General features: G+C 66.7%; 1 protein-coding gene across 4 annotated transcripts in view; it reads right to left on the reverse strand.

The window, feature by feature from the left end:
* Window positions 1-15,924, reverse strand: part of MEGF6 (multiple EGF like domains 6) — an 85,866-nt gene that overhangs the window by 14,331 nt on the left and 55,611 nt on the right. For all 4 annotated transcript variants that reach the window (XM_027060648.2, XM_027060647.2, XM_027060651.2 and 1 more), the window contains 10 exons: window positions 12,700-12,822; window positions 5,939-6,064; window positions 4,824-4,946; window positions 3,755-3,877; window positions 3,482-3,619; window positions 2,957-3,076; window positions 2,514-2,636; window positions 1,860-2,036; window positions 1,568-1,699; window positions 853-981 (listed from right to left, as the gene is read on the reverse strand). In XM_027060648.2, the coding sequence (XP_026916449.2) occupies window positions 853-981; window positions 1,568-1,699; window positions 1,860-2,036; window positions 2,514-2,636; window positions 2,957-3,076; window positions 3,482-3,619; window positions 3,755-3,877; window positions 4,824-4,946; window positions 5,939-6,064; window positions 12,700-12,822 (1,314 nt within the window). The remainder of the gene's footprint in view (window positions 1-852; window positions 982-1,567; window positions 1,700-1,859; window positions 2,037-2,513; window positions 2,637-2,956; window positions 3,077-3,481; window positions 3,620-3,754; window positions 3,878-4,823; window positions 4,947-5,938; window positions 6,065-12,699; window positions 12,823-15,924) is intronic.

Below are 15,924 nucleotides of genomic sequence, written 5' to 3' on the forward strand. Positions count from 1 at the left end.
GCCTAATCCCCGAGTGTCCTTAAAAGGAAAAAGAGAGGAAAGCTGGAGATGGGAAGACGGAGGCAGAGGCTAGAGGGATGCAGCCCCGGGCCCTGGAGCGCCCGGAGTCCAGGAAACTTATGCGGGGGCCACAGAGCCCTCCCGCCCGAGGACTGGCCTGCCAGCCTCTCCCAGGACTGGTGCACTCTCCCCACAGGACCCCAGCAGAGGCCCAGGTCTCTGGGGAACCACGCCACACCACGCCACAAGCAAAAGCAAACAATGCGAGCCGTTCACGTGCCAGGAGCCCCGTGGGTCTGTTCAGGGCCCACACACGCCCTGAAGCCTAGAATGGGGGGGGCAAAGCCCCAGGGATGGCTTCCAGTGACTAAAACTACCCCCCTTACTAAGGCAGGAAGTTCACGCACTAGCTACGTTCTGCGGCAAAAGAGGCAGAATTTTAAAGGCCTGCAGACTTAAAGGCAAAGCGTTTTTGGAAGCTTATTTATATAGACTCTCGAATTCCTTCGAAAATGTTGATGCTTCACAGTTAGGAAGGACGTTAGCGTCGTCCCATGCAATGATGGGCCCAGGCACGTTCCCTCGTGCAAATCCCACTAAGCCACCAGGAGTCTGCTTGAATGCTTCCAGGAACGGACAGCTCACTATCTTCCAGGAGAACCCATTCTGAAAGGGCTGTTTTCCTGCCAAGTCTTCATCATCAGCTCTAGTTGGGCCCCAGGCAAAGCTCGCATCCACACGGCCGCCTTCCCCACTCCCCACTCCCGCGGGAGGCAGGTGGCTAAGAGAAAGCCAGGAGGCCAGCTGGGCGGCCGTGTCCCATCCCCTCCACCCCAGGAGGGCTGCACCCACCGTCCTCACAGTGGGCTCCAGAGACGCCAGGGGGGCAGCGGCAGGCCCCCGTCGCGGGGTGGCAGGTCCCCCCGTTCTGACAGCTGCAGGACGAGCTACAGTTCCTCCCAAATGTGTCTGGGGGACAAGCTGCGGGCGGTGACAGCAACGCACCAGGGTCACCGGCCGCAGAAGCACTGTGGCCCCAGGAGCCCCTCTGGAGACACCGAGGCGCCTCCCGGGTTGTGAGCCCCCCAGTTCGGAAGCACCTGCGCCCCGGGCCCGGCCACGACACACGGCAGACATCACTAATCGATCACCACACTCCCTCCCTCTAAACCCCAGTACGTGCACCTCCTGTGTGGTGCTCTCAGCAGGCAAACCCTCGGGGACAGTCACCACGGCCCTGAGACCGCCCACCCACGTGCACCTGAGAGGGGCTGGTCACCGGGTGGGGGCTGGGACAGCAGGTCTCAGAGGCACTTCCAGTACCAACTCGCTGTGCGGCCTGGGTCGTGGCTGGTCCCGCCCACCGGCGGCACCCCGTCAGACCCCCTGCTGCCTGGGCTGCCGCCCCGCTTGCCCCTGCCAGTCCCCGAGGCCCCCCGGCACCTAGAGCAGCACCTGGCTGGACGCTGCACCTGGAGGGAACGCGGCAACAGGTAGGCCCCGGGGACCAACCCCCCTCCCCCGGCCCAGGGTGGCTGCCCGCAGGACCCCGCCCCCGAGGCCTCACTCTCATTGCAGATGAGCCCGGTCCAGCCCTCAGGGCAGTCACAGCCGTCCAGGCCCGGGAGGCAGGTGGCCCCGTTCCTGCAGTCATCACAGGTGAGACTGCAGTCCTGGCCGAAGGAGGCATCTAGGCACACTGGAGGCAGACCGGCAGAGAGAGGTCAGGGCCCACGTGGTCCGGCCAGGCTCAGCACCGCCCCCCCCCCCACCACACTGTGCAAACGAGACCCCAGGGCGGGTGGCGGCTGGGCCGCCGTCCCCGACAGCAGAGCCCCCACGGCTGGGCCCGCCCGCACCGAACTTCTCCAGCAGCGTGTGCTCGCCCCGGGCCTCCACAGCTGCTGCCTCCTCCTGGGCCCCCACGTAGTCATCTTGGAAGAGGTGGGGCAGCTCGTCCTGGAGCACCGCGACGTGTGGGAGGGGCCGCACGAAGGGCAGCTGGCCGTCCAGGTCCGCCTCGGGTACCTCCAGGGCTGGCGGGGGCACAAAAGCCCCTTAGCCCCTGCCACCCTCCCGTCCCGGACTCCCCCGCCCCTCAGTGCCCAGAGGCAGCTCCCACCCCCTGGGGCCCCACCTATAGCCCCTGCTGCACCCCGCCTCAGCTCGATGGCAAGGGGACGTCCCAGCTGTACTCCTGACCAGATGCGGCAGGGGCGGTGCGGGGGCAGGGGGAGGGGGGTCAGGGGCGGTCTCTTCCCTTGGATGCCATCCCCGGTCCCTCTCTCACTGGGACAGGGCGGGAACTGGACCACCCCGGACCCCTGGGCAAACCCCTGCCCTGGAGGAGGCCTGTCTGACCAGCCCCTTCCCCGACACCGCTGCCCCCGGCGTGTCCCACAGCCAGAGGCAGGACTGAGGTGGGCTCTACCTGGCCAGGAAGGGGGCGCATGGGGGCATAAGGGACAGGTGCCTAGAAGGCAGGGTCCCTGCGGTGACAGGCAGGGACTCACGGGCACAGCCTCGACGGTCCTCGTCCAGCCGGAAGCCGGCCTCACAGGAGCACTGGAAGGAGCCGGCCAGGTTGGTGCAGTGGTGCTCACAGCCGCCGCGGCCGGACGCGCACTCGTCCACGTCTGCGGGCAAACCCGGGGCTGCTGGGCCTGTCCCGGGGGGCCTCGGGGTCCGCCCACCCCCAGCTCCGCCCACCGGACTGAGGTCGGGGCATGCGTGACGGAGGATGACTGTGCCACAGCCATCCCCCCACCTCCAGTGTCAGGGGGACAGCGGACACCTGCCCAGGGGGGAGGCCGGGCCAGGAGCAGACGGGGGTGCGCAGCCCGGGAGCGGGACGCGGCTGGCCGGGGGTGGGGGCGGCAGGCAGGGCAGCCAAACCCGGGTCCCCCTTGGGGGGTCCCCTGGTCCCGCCCGGACCCCCCAGCGGCCCCCGGCTCACCCTCGCAGCCGCAGCCGTCGGCACTGAGCCGGTAGCCTGCGTAGCAGCCACACTCGTACCCGCCGGGGCTGTTGCTGCAGACCTGCTGACAGCACGGCGAGTCCGCACAGTCGTCCACGTCTGCAGGGCGCACACAGGGCCGCTGGCACCGCCTGCACGCACCCCTGCACGCGGTCACACGCACCCACGCACCTCCCCGGCCTGGCACGCGCGCGCGCGCACACACACACACACGGGACACGTGCCCCGGCCCCAGGGCCACCCCACCGGCTGTGGGGGCCAGACTGGGGGCCGCAGGGGGGGGTGAGGAGTCCACCTGGCGGCACGGGGGACAGGGGGGCGCTTAACCAAGTGACCGAGCGGATGGGGGCCGAGGGGGCCCAGTACCGCCTTTCCCAGGCCCGCCCTCGGCCACCAACCCCCACCCGGGGCAAAGCAAGCAGGACGGAGGGGGGCACGGGGGCATGCCGAGTCACGGCAGCCAGCAGTGCGCAGACCGGGGGCGTGTGCGGGGAGCCCGCGCACCGATGCACGTCTTCTGGTCCTGGTCCAGCTCGTAGCCACGGGGGCAGCTGCACAGGGGCCCCGCGCTGCTGTGGCTGCAGCCGTGGGAGCAGCCCCCGTTGCCGGCCTCACAGCTGTTCACGATCTCCATCTCGATCCCTGCAGTGACACCCGCCACCAGGGATGGGGGTCTGGTGATCCGCTCCCGCCTGGCACGGTCCTCCCTGACCCCCTGCAGCCCCCCCAGGCCCCTCCACACCCCCTGAGGCCGATGCCCGCCCACCGTCTACTCACGGTAGCACTGTCGGCCATCAGCGCCCAGCTCGTAGCCGGGGTGGCACACGCACTTATAGAACCCCCGGGTGTTGAGGCAGCCGTGGGCACACCGCGCCTGCCCTGTGGCACATTCGTCCACATCTGGATGGGAGAGATCGAGGAGGCCCCTGGGCTGCCGGCCTGGGATGCACAGCCCCCAGTGTGTGGGGGAGGGGGGGAGCCTTGGGGTGAAGGGGCTCCTCAGCCCCATGTCCTGCTGAGACGCCCGCACGCAGAGCGGCAGGGCGATGATGCCCGGGACACCGGGTCCTGGTGTTGGTGCCGTGGGGGGCACGTCTCTCGGACGCCCGGGGAAAAGCTCACCGCCTGCCCTGGGCACACCGCATCGCCTCACAGACTCACCCTGAGGGTTACAGGGGTACACGTCCCCAGAGCCGTGTGCACGGGGAGGAGGGGGCACGCCCCAAACTCCTGTGATGGGGTAACGGACGCCCCAGGCCACTCAGCACACACCCCTGCAGCCAGGAATGAAGGACAGCCTCGTCTGGGACCTGGGACCGGGAACGATTCCGAGGGCGCCGGCCCAACAAACCGTGGAGACATCCAGAAGCCGGCCTTGGAGACGCCACCCGGGCTCGGGTGACCTCCCTCCCTTTCTCTTCGTGATCTCTCTTCTGTTTCCCTGACGACCGTGTACTACTTAGCTAATATAGGAACTATTTAAAAAATAAAAACACAAGGGGTGCCTGGCTGGCTCAGTCAGTTAAACATCTCACTCTTGATTTCAGCTCAGGTCAGGAGCTCACGGTTTGTGGGATCGAGCCCCGCGTCGGCTCTGTGTTGCAGCGTGGAGCCTGGAGCCTGCCTCGGACTCTCTCCCCCTCGCTCTCTGCCCCTCCCCCGCTCTCAGTCTCCCTCTCTCCCCCAGAATCAATAAATAGAACATTTAAAAATAAAATAAGGACTAAGAACACAACCCGAGGTCTCCCACCTGCTTCTGCTCAGTGTGTCCCTGCCCCTGCCCCTGCCCATCCCCCGCGCGAGGTGGGGTGCAGAGGCTGGCTCACCCCGGGGTGGGGCATCGTACCTTCGCAGGACCTGCGGTCCGCCCCCAGCAGGTAGCCCGCGTGGCATTCACAGTGGGCAAGCCCCCGGCGCACCTGGCACGTGTGAGCGCAGCCGCCGTTCCGGTCCGCGCACGGGTTTCTCCCTGCAGTGACAGTCCCGGGCCTCTCGTGAGCTCCCCCAGGGCACCAGGCTGGGGGGAGGGGGGGCTCCCTCTCACAGATGCGGGAGCCCCCGAGACACCCCGAGAAGACTCCAGAGAAGACTGGGTGCCGGCCAGCTCCTCCTGAGCCTCCTAGTGGGAGCCGAGCTGCCCCCCCACCCCGCGACCCCATGCCGCTGTGCCCCCACTGCTCGGCCTCTCAGACCCACCCTCACTCCTGGCCTGGGACCCAGGAGGCCAAGTGGGGGTTGTGCTCTCGCAGTACCTGCCCCATCCCAGCACCCCGCCCCCCCAGTTTCCACATCTTGGGGCCCCCGGGCCTGCCCCCACCACCTCCATCAGGGAGGCTCCTCTCCCCGTGGCAGGCAGCCCTGAGACCCCAGGGCGAGATGCCAGGTGGCGCCCTGTCCACCTCTTCCACCCGAGGGCCCGGGCCTGGGTCCTACCTGCCCACACAAAGCCCAGGGCCAACACACAGATGCCCTTCCCATCGTCCCCCACGTGCCCCGTCCTGGCCTTCCTGCTCCCAACAGATGCACGATCCCAGAGCACAGCCTAGGGGCTCCCTCCCCCGTGCTCCCAGAGCACAGCCTAGGGACTCCCTCCCCCGTGCTCCCAGAGCACAGCCTAGGGGCTCCCTCCCCCGTGCTCCCAGAGCACAGCCTAGGGGCTCCCTCCCCCGTGCTCCCAGAGCACAGCCTAGGGGCTCCCTCCTCAATGCTCCCAGAGCACAGCCTAAGGGACTCCCTCCCCCGTGCTCCCAGAGCACAGCCTGAGGGGCTTCCTCTCCAGTGCCCACCAGGGGCTGGACGATGCCTCGTCGCCTCCGCTGAGGCCCCCTTCCAGCCCCAGCCCCCCAGCATCTGCCCCTGCACCCGCCCTGGGCTCGGGCTTCGGGTCCCCGGGTGGCTCTGTGGGTTATGGGAGCCCCGGTGGGGTCCAGCCTCTCTCCCGAGGGCTGGCGGCACACTCACGGACACAGCGTTTCCCGTCCTCCTGGAGCTGGAAGTCGGGGCGGCACTGGCAGCGGTGCTGGGTCACCGTGAGCTGGACACACTCGTGCTGGCAGCCGCCATTCCCCAGGGCACAAGAGTTGATGGCTGGGGACACACAGACAGGATCCCAGGTCAGCCCAGGAGGGTGACCCGGCTGAGGGGCCTGAGCAGGCGCAGAGCAGGGATATCACGTGACCACCTCCTCCAGGGAGGCCCCAGGACCCTCCTCTGCTCTGTGTTCCGGAAGCAGGGACTGTGAGAGGGCAACACTGTTCCTGCGGTGTTCGCGGGCCTGGCTCTGCTCCTCAGTCCATACTCAGGGTGCCCGGGACGCGGGTCTGTTTCTGGCTCCACATCCCCAGCCTGTCTGGGGACTGGGTGCAGACAGGGACTGCAGACCTACCCAGCGCCATCCAGCCCGCAGTGCAAACCACTGGGCCCCGCTGAGAGCCCGGGTGTTCGGGGTTCAGAGGCCAAGCAGACTGGGAGGCTCCCTGGAGGAGGCGGTGGGCCGGCTATGGGTAGTGGAGACCCAGACACTTCCACTACCCTGTCGGTCAGGCCAGGGGCCGGGTGGCCAGCACAGCCCACAGGCCTGGCCCGCAGCCCGTCGGACCCGCGCAGCCCCTGCCCACCCCGGCCGTTTCTCGTCGCCTGTGGGCAGGGGAGCAGCAGGCCTGGCGGCATGGAGGAGCGGACACGGCATCCCCACAGACCGGGTGCCTGGCCTCAGGGCTCCGAGGACGCCAGGACCACGCTGTCTGCCAGGAGCAGTGTGCTTGAGAAATCCAGAACACCGCCCTCGTGAGAGACCCGACTTCCTCCCGTGAGGCATAAGGCTGGGGAGCCCCTGCCCAGGGTCCCATCAGGCCCAAACCAGGGAAGTGAGCCTAGGGGAGGACACCAGGGTGGCAGTGAGGGCTCGGTCCCCTGGCAGCACCTGCCTGCCACATGCACCGAGGAGTGGCAGTGATGTGGGACCTGGGCCAGACCAAGGCCTGCATGGCAGCCGCTGTCTGATGTCCCTCAGCCCTTAAGCCCCTCCCCCACCCAGCCACCTTACTCTTCACTGACCCCCCACGGCCCTGCCTGCCACACCCGAGCCACTATGACTGACTGAGCCACCGGCACCACCCAGAGGTTTCCGAGCACGACCTGACCCAGCCCGGTTCCTGGGCTCTCTGTGTGCACACCTCCCAGCCCTCTCCCTACTTGGGACTCGTAACAGGAGCCAGAAGGCCTTCCTGGCAGGTGGGACAGGTGCCCAGAGACAGGGTCTTGGAGCCCAGGGCAGGGCGGCCCACAGGACTGGTACCACGGCCACAAGGAGGGCCCAGGGGGCTGTGGCAGGGGTGGAAAGGAGACCCCTTGACAGGCAGAGCCCCCAGGACGAGTCCGGGGATGACCTGGCACTGGGCGCCCCTGTCAAGTGAGCCAGGGGACAAATCCCCAGCAGGTGGGCTTGGCAGAGGGAGCTGGGGCTCGCCGCGGGGCCTCCTGGCCTCTGGAACCTGACTCCGGCTGCCCGGCCACACAGTGCTAAGGTCCCGGGTGCTCCCAAGCTGTGTGCACGAGGGAGCCAAGCCCAGCGGCCTCGGGCACACCCTGTGCCACGGAGGCCCAGAAAGCTGGAGGAGGCGGATTTTTCTCAGACACGGGGCCGTGCAGCTCAGGGACGGGCCCGCTTCGGCACAGCCGGTGCCCGGAGCTGGTGGTGAAGGTCACACTGAGACCCGGCCGTGGAACCCATGCCCCAGCCTGCGCGGCCCCGCAGATCAGGACGGTGCTCAGACCCGAAGCAGAGCCAAGAACCGGTCAGAAAACGGGAGGTTAGCAGGCCCTGCCGTCCCTGACGGGATTGATGTTTCCGTTCCTCCGAATCGACACGCGTGCCCCTAAAATTTAACCCCCAGGGTGACTCCCTTTGGAGGCAGAGATTTCATGGAGATAATTAAGGTTACATGAGGTCACAGGGCGTGGCCCCGATCCAACAGAAATGTTGCCCCCGTAAGAAGAGACGCGAGATTCTCTCTGTCTCTCCCTCTGCCACAGGACACGGCCAGAAGGCCACCAGGAAGGCGGGACCCCGCTGGCCAGCAGCGTGAGCAGGAAGTGCCCACCTCCAGAACTGTGAGAAAATGCACTGCCGCTCCTGAAGACACCCACCGAGGTACCTGCTGGGGGGCTTCGGCCCCGCACCCCCCCTCCCCCCGCAGGATCTCAGGGTGGGGCTGCACTGCCGCCTTCCACCAGCAGGGGCCGCCACCACCCACGTGCCAGGGGCCGGACCTGCCCCATCACAGACGGCACACCCACCGGCCAGCTCCCAAGTCCCAGCGGGAGAGGGACAGCCACGAGCAGGGCGCCAGGGCCTGCCCGCCCCGCGCCGCCCACCTCGGGGTAAACCCGGGCTCTGCCGCAGCCCCTGGGGGTGCATCCGCCGCTGTTCGCACAGCCCAGGCCACCCGGCCCCAGGCTCCATTCTGCGCAGCCCACAATCGCCGACCCTCCCCACCGCACCACCCCGTCTTTGCGCCCTTGCTTCCCTGTCGGCCCAGGGCCTGTGGCCACCGCTCTCGACCCCCGGGGTTCGAGCGTGACCGTCCCGTCGCTCCCGAGTGCCGGCAGCTGCCCTTCTGGGGCCCTGGGCTCGGCCAAAGCCAGGACTCTCCTGGGGGGGCTCAGGGGCGGGGAAGCCCTTCCCACCACCCCACTGAGACCCAGGGGCCCCGCGGGGCCGGGAAGGCACACTGCTTTCTTGCAACGGTGGCCTGTTTCGGGTTTGGGAGGCACCGGAGAGCACGCCCGGAGCCGCAAAGGAGCTTTGCAGGGAGGCGTGGAAACGAGCCTAGAGCCCTCTACCTTCCCGCTTCCTGTGGCTCTGGCACCAGCCCCACATTCTGCCAACGGGGCCTCCTGGGGGGCAGGGAGCCTCCCCTCTGAGCAGCCCTCGCTGCTCCCTCCCTGAGGGACCCAGGCCTGGTGGGGAAAGGACGGCCCCGAGAGGACGGGGCACGGCCGGCAGAGGCCCCAGGAAACACAGGGCTGGGGAGACCCTCCCCCACACCGTGGGCACCACAGGGCCCGTGTGACTCCTAGGGGAAGGAACCCGGGTCAGGGCGTTGGGACACGGGTGAAGGGGGGTGGGGAGTGCGAGGGCTGGTGTGGGTGGGGGGTGAGTAGTCCAAAAGGCCAAGGGCAGAGGACCGGGGTGGGTATCACACAGACGGACCCCGTACTAGTTGGGCCAGTGAGGTCATGGTCCCTCAAATGGACCCTGTGCTGTATCGCTTGCTGCGGGGGAATAGGGGAAGTTCCACGTCCAAGGTCCAGAAGGGACCACTGGGCAGGTGTCCTGCTGGCTCAGAGCACCCAGCCGCACAGAGGAGGCGGGTTTCCCAGCGCCAAGTGTTAAACCACCCAGCAGCTGGGCCCTCGGCAAGATGTCACAGAAAAGCGAGAATGGCCTTCCTGAACACATCACCTGACCAAGGCACTCCCAGCCCCTGCTGCCCCAAGTTGGAAAAGGCAAGAGGCCTGCTCTGTGACCCGAGGGTGACACTCAGGGTGCACTAGCACTGGGCCCTGCCCTGCTCTTTCTTCCCACCCCAGAGCCCGGGGGACACACCCAGGAGGGCAGCCCAGAGATGGAGGGCCCCAAGACGCCCGGCTACTGCTGCTTCCCTTGGGGCCAGGCTGAGTGGGTGGTGCTCAGGGGCCTCAGGCTGCTGGCAAAATCCTTCTGGCAAATTCTCATCTTTAAGAACTGAAACCTTTCTGTGTTTTGTTTCCGTCAGAACTTCTGAGAGGGAGGGATTTCCTGCCCTCTCCCTGCCTCGGAGGCAAGTTCCTCAAGGGTTTCAAGGCCCCCCTTGTGTGTCTCAAGGCTCCCCTCTCCAGTGTGCCTCCCTTGAGGACTTCCCACGTCCCTCAGGGCCCCGTGACGTGGAACACCCCAAGAGATGCCAGCACACAGGAAAGATGGCCATTTCCCCGTGGGCGTCTTCTCTACCCGCCTTCCCCCCACCCCCCCCCCCCCCAGCATCTCTAGAACTCTTACTCCCAACTGCTGGATGGGAGGGGGTGCCTGGGGCTGTCTCCTGCCAGCCTGCAAAGTCCCAGGAGAGCTCCCAGCACCCCTCCCCCAGCAGAGGATCCCAGCAGGGCCCAGGAGAGGGGTTCCAGAGCAGCTGTGCTCCAGCTGTGCAGCCCGTCCCATAGCTGCACAGGGTGGGGGTGCGGGTCCTATTCTGATGCTTCCCATAATCCTATGCTACAGCCCTAGGGTGGTCTGGGCTCAGAAGGCGCCCTGTAAACCTCAGACAAGGCCCAGCTCCTCCCCGGGAGCCCCAGAGGAGAGGGGGCAGGGCCCCACAACTTCTCAGTGGCAAGAAGTCCAGCCCCCCCCCCCAACTCAGAGCCCTCAGAGGGTCCAGTGGTGCCCTCCACCCGAGCCCCACCTGGAAGCCACCCATCCACGATCTCAGATGCTTGGCCAGCCTGCCCACCCACCCACCCAAGGCCACCACCGCACCTGGGCAGGTCCCTCGGCAACCAAAAGGGGGACAGTAGCAAGAAGGGAGAGGTGCCCCTAGAACGAACACTTCCAGCTCTGCCTGTGAAGAAGCCCCCTGGAGACGCCTGTCCACTCTGGAAGTTTCTCAGCAAAGCCCAGGCCTCCCCAGGAAAGGCAGCTCCCAGTGGACCAAGTCTGACAATCCTGCACCAATCCCAGACACCGTGGGGGACGTGGGGACCGGCCTGTCAACGTGTCAGCTCCCAGACTCCCAGGTATCCATTGGGATCCACCAGGTCCCAGAATTCACCCAAAACAGCCAGGTGTGTGCAGGTAAGCGGGGCACAGTGCGCGCATTTCCCGCTGGTGATTCCAGTCCAAAGAAAGAAAGCGCGAGAGGCCGCATGCCCTCTAAGAAAGGAGCCACTCCGGCTACGGGGAGCGCCCAGGGGGCGGCACCGACAGGGAGAGGGCTGGCCGCCACCTGGGTACGGAGCGCACCTGCCCCGCCTGGTGGGCAGCGTGAGGGGCAGCTGGGCAGAGGCCGAGAGGTCCCAGCAGCCTCAGGTCGGGCTGTGCAGACCATGCCCAGGAGCCCGGCATCAGACCCGAGAGGACCTTTAAATAAGCAAATGTCACAAATCAAGACTTCTGGGGCCTGGAGCAGAGGGGACTCCTACGAAGGGTTCCTGGGAACAGCTCCAGCGCAGCGAGGGGGTGAGCTGGGGGCCAGGGCAAAGCTGAGGGGCGCCCCACCTGAACTTCCCGCAGCCAACAGCCTGAGGCCAGTCTCAAGGCCACAGCCTGTCCCTCCACAGCCGTGAAGGCCCCCCTCCCTTTGCACGCTGCCCACCCATCACCACCACCCAGCACCTCACTGAAGGCCACGATCAGCACACACGGGGGGGACTAGAGAGACTGGGGAGGTGGGTCCCAGCCCCAGGCCCCTTGCAGGGGAGCCCGCGACAGGGAGGGGGCAGTGGGCACCCACCAGGCCAGGCCCACCCCGGACCAACCCCCAGGACACCCTTCTCCAGGGAGAACCCGGCCCGGAGGAAGGGTGAGGAGAGACGTCGGGGGGCCAGGGTGAACCAGCAGACTCCCAGAAGCCCCCTCCCCCTAGCGCCGGGGGGCAGCAGCTGGAGACTGCACCCTAGTCAGATTTGTCTGGAAGCACATTACAACACTTCCCACATCTGTTTCCACTTCCCGACCCAGAGAAGCTTCACGGAGCAGCGCCCGGACATGTGAGTATGCGCCCTGAGTGCCGGGAGGGCCCCCCCGGGGCTGGCAGGCCGCCCTGCCACATAGCAGTAAGGCAGGCGGGGATGGGGCCGCTGGGAGCCTGCCGGGCCCGCTCTGGGTCTCCGGGGTGAGAGAAGGGGTGTCCGGCCCCCAGCCCCCGCCGAGAACGACCATCCCGTGGCCTCCCAGACACAGCAGCCCTGTGCCCTCGGCACCTGCGTCCAGAGCCAGCCAGGAGAGGGGCACAGGAGGGTGGGGAGTGAGCGCTGGCCACCCGACCCCAGACCCGCCTCCGGCCACTCCAGCCTCCACCTCAGCGGGAGCCTGGCTCTGTCCCCTCCCCCCAGTAGCCCTCCACGCTGGCAGGGACAGCAGGCCACGGCCAGGCACTCCATCAAGCCTACTCCTCACAGGAAAAGAACGTGCTGAGGAAGTGAGGGTCAGGACCCGGCTTTTGGCTACCCCTCCCCCCAACCCCGCCACGGCCCAACCCCCTACGCTCCCTAAGGCTGGGGAGGGGTGGGGGGGGGGGCGGGAAACCTGGGCCCGGGAACCCCAGCCCACCGGCCCCAGAGCGGTCTCACGCCGCCCCTGCCCTCACCAGGCCTCCCCTGACACCCAGCAAGCACCCAAGTCGCCCCCGAGGTTGGTCCCCATCACTGCGGCTTCTGCAGAGAGGGCGCTCCACAGTATCGGGGCCCAGGGGCTCCTCCCCAGGTGCCCAGAGGCGCCCCGGGAACGCGGCTTCAGCGTCCCAGGGCCCAGCCTCAGCAGGGGGAGCCAGGTCCTTGGGACTCCTCCTTTCCCTCCCCCAGGAGCTGCACACTCAGCAGGACGGAGACGCCGTAAGAGCTGCCACTGAGCACACAGACCCCAGAGGGTCTCTCAGTCCCTGAGTACAGGGACCCCAGCCCCTGTCCTGGCGGGCGCGCCCAGCAAGTGGGTGGGCCGGCCGCTCCCGGAGCCGCAGGGCGCTTACCCAAACAGGTCCTGCCGTCCGCGTGGAGCCGGAATCCGGGCTTGCACTCACAGACGTAGGAGCCTGGCGTGTTCACACAGCTGTGCTGGCAGCCGCCATTGTGCACCTGGCACTCATCCACATCTGCGCGGGGACACAAGGCCAAGGGTTAACAGCCAGCAGCCACCTGGGGTCGGGGCCCCTCACTGAGGAAACTCGGTGGCTGCAGAGGGGACTGGGCGGGGCAGGGAGAGCGGTGGGGGAGTGGAGTGCGCTTCCCAAGTCCAAATCCAGAAATACCCGGGACGGTGCCAGCCAGCGCCCGCTGCTCCTCTGGGGCCCACGGGCCCCAAAGGAAAAAACCGGTAACTCGTGAGGTGCCCTTGCCCAGACTTTGGGGGACAAAAAGCCCAAGGGAGGGCAGGGGGTAGAGGGACTAGATGCCCCCCCAAATTCACATCCATCCAGAGCCTCAGAATGTGACCTTATCCGCAAAGAAAATGCAAATGCAAGTAAAGATCCAGGCAAGACCGCACTGGGTGAGGGGGGCCCTAGATCCTGCGACTGGGGTCCTGACAAGAGACACATGGGGAAGCAGAGGTTAGAGTGAGGTGGCCACAAGCCGAAGGACAATGGGAGCCACGAGAGGCTGGGGGACACGTCAAGGACAGGAGTTTTCAGAGGGAGCGTGGCCCTGCCGTGACCTTGATGCTGGACTCCCAGCCTCCAGGAACAGCGAGAGAACCAACGTCTACTGTTGTGTCCGTTTTGTTCCCAGGAAACGAGCGCAGGACCTGTCTGGGGTCCCCGGGGGGCTCCCAATGCCAGGGGGACAGGAGACCACCAGCAACAACCCCAGCACAGGACCCAGTGGAGGTCCCTGGCACTCCGCTTCTGGGAGAACACCTCCCATCTGAGACCACCGACCACCAGGGCAGGACACCTGTGCCCATGCACCCCAGGAGGGTCACACCTCCTTCTGCAGGAATGCAAAGGTGTGGAGAAGATTGGGGCTGCCCTCGCCTCTCATCCCTCCCTCCAGGCTTCCGTCCACCAAGCTGAGCTCGAAGGGAGGCTGGGCAGCGACTGAGGGCGTCAGAACAGGCTGCCCGGGACACCTGCGTGCGAGGCTAGGGCCAGGAAGGACGCAACTGCCCGGGAGACACGGAGACCGAGGCGGGAAGCCGCTGCAGACACGGAGCATCCCCAGTGTGCCGGGCACGGGAGCCCACGCCTGGGCCGCGGGCCAGTCCGCACTTTTCAGACGCAGCCTCACCAGCTGAGCAGCCAGCTCCCCTAACCACAGAAGCAAGGAGAGACATACAGACGCTTCACTCAAGCACGTACAAGCCACAACTGCACCCTCCAGTTCCCGTGAAAATGCCCACCTTCGGTGCTCCGACCCTAAAATGCCAGCCACGTGAGCCCACTTCTGAAGGGCGCCGAAGGCAACACACGGGGGCCAGGCTCCTCCCAGCCACCCCAGAGCCTGCCCACCAGGTTATGCAAACCCCGCCACCGGTCCATGCTCAGAATGTGCCCGGCCGGCACTCCAGAAACGACACAGAGCCAGGGCCTCTGCTCCACACACAAGCTGCGTCTACTCTGGGGACACCCCCGGGGCCCTGCCAAGCCCTGAGGCTGCCTAAGACAGAAGACAGAGGAGCAAGAGAGGCTCTCTTGGAGTCCTCTCAGAACGGAACCAGGGTGATTCATGGGAAGCTGGAGGGCAGAGCAGAGCCCCCAAAGAGGGTGGGGGACAGAGGGACCCAGGGCACAGCTGAGGGAGAGCTGGCTGGGCGGGGAGGGGATAGAAGGATAGACCCACAGCCATCGGGCAGGGCAGGCGGACAGCACCCACCCAAGGGGGCTCAGAGAGGAGACCCCGGAGACCCCGCCCGTCCCTTCTGAGCGCAGATCCCTGTCTTTGAGAGAGTCCCTGAAAGGTAAGTGCCTCCAGGGGGCACAGCCCCAGGCACACACTTGGCACTCAGTGAAGCTTTGAGGTAGGTGCACCACGTGTGTGTTGAGGGCTGGGTGGACGGTGGCCTCGGTGTCCTGAGCGGCCTTGCCAGGCAGGCAGGTGTCATTCCGGCAGGCTGACCCCGTGACGTGGCCGCGGAGGCAGGTGCTGGGTGAGCAGGCAGGCAGGGACGCTGGTTTCTGGAAACCTGCTCTCGGCCGGCAGCTCTGTCTCCATGCTCACTCAGTCCAGACCCTGGGGACAGGCAGGCTCGGATGGCACCACGCCCCTGAGCCTCTCGGACACCTGGCTGGGGGCGCTGAGCCCACCCTGAGGACTGCACCCTCCAGCAGCTCCTGGGCCGGTCGGATACGCAGGGAGCCCTGGTCAATGTCAGCCTCTCGGGCCCGCTCAGCAGCCCTGTGGGCCACAAGGACACCAGATGGGCAGTCTGGGAAGAGCCACGTGGGGGAACGCAGGGGCAGGAGGCAGCCGTCAGCCAGCAGGGCCCCTCCAATCGGGGCCCCCCTCCCCAGCTCACACCCCCTGCCCATGTGACCACTGTTCTGGCCCCCCTGCTGCCCGCACAGGAACACTCAGACTCCACCCCAGGGGACAGAAATCCTGCTCTTCGCTAAGACGCACAGGCCCACATCCGCCAAGCCGTCTCCCAGGGTGCCCCCCTCGGGAGGGGATGGCACGCTGACCACAGCCCCAAGCTCTCCCTGGCCCCTGGAGCCACACTGCCTGGTGATCTGCAACCTGCCACTGGTGGGGGGGGGGGGGGAGGGGGGGACAAGATCTGTGAGCGGGGGCCCGGCAGGTGCAGTGATGCTCAGCCACCACTTCGGGCACCACTTGTGCCGTCAGCCCGGGTGGGTATCTGGACACAGCGGGCAGTTCAAGGCCGAAGGATCTGAAGCCTCCCCCTTCAGCTCTCTGGGCAAGGGAAGCCTGTTTAAGGGTGGTGGGGCGTTTGGCCACATGCCCTCCAGCTGGGGCCCCTTCACAGAGACATAACCAGGACACAAGCAGGATCAAATTACCTAAACCCGCCTGCCCCACTCCTGAGGTGACCACGTGGGGGCAGAGCAGAGCCGTCCTCAGCCCGCTCCAACCACCGGGAGCTTCGGACTCTGTGACCGTGGCCGTGGCCATGGCTGTGCCCTGAGAGCCACAGCTCAGTGGTCTTTAAGGAGAGTGTGGTCAGCCCTCCAGAGGTCCACATCCTAATCCCTGGAGCCTGGCCCAGCAAAAGCAACTTTGCAAGTGGGCTTAAGTTG

Source organism: Acinonyx jubatus, chromosome C1 (genome assembly GCF_027475565.1).
Source record: "Acinonyx jubatus isolate Ajub_Pintada_27869175 chromosome C1, VMU_Ajub_asm_v1.0, whole genome shotgun sequence".
Classification (NCBI taxonomy): Eukaryota; Metazoa; Chordata; class Mammalia; order Carnivora; family Felidae; genus Acinonyx; species Acinonyx jubatus.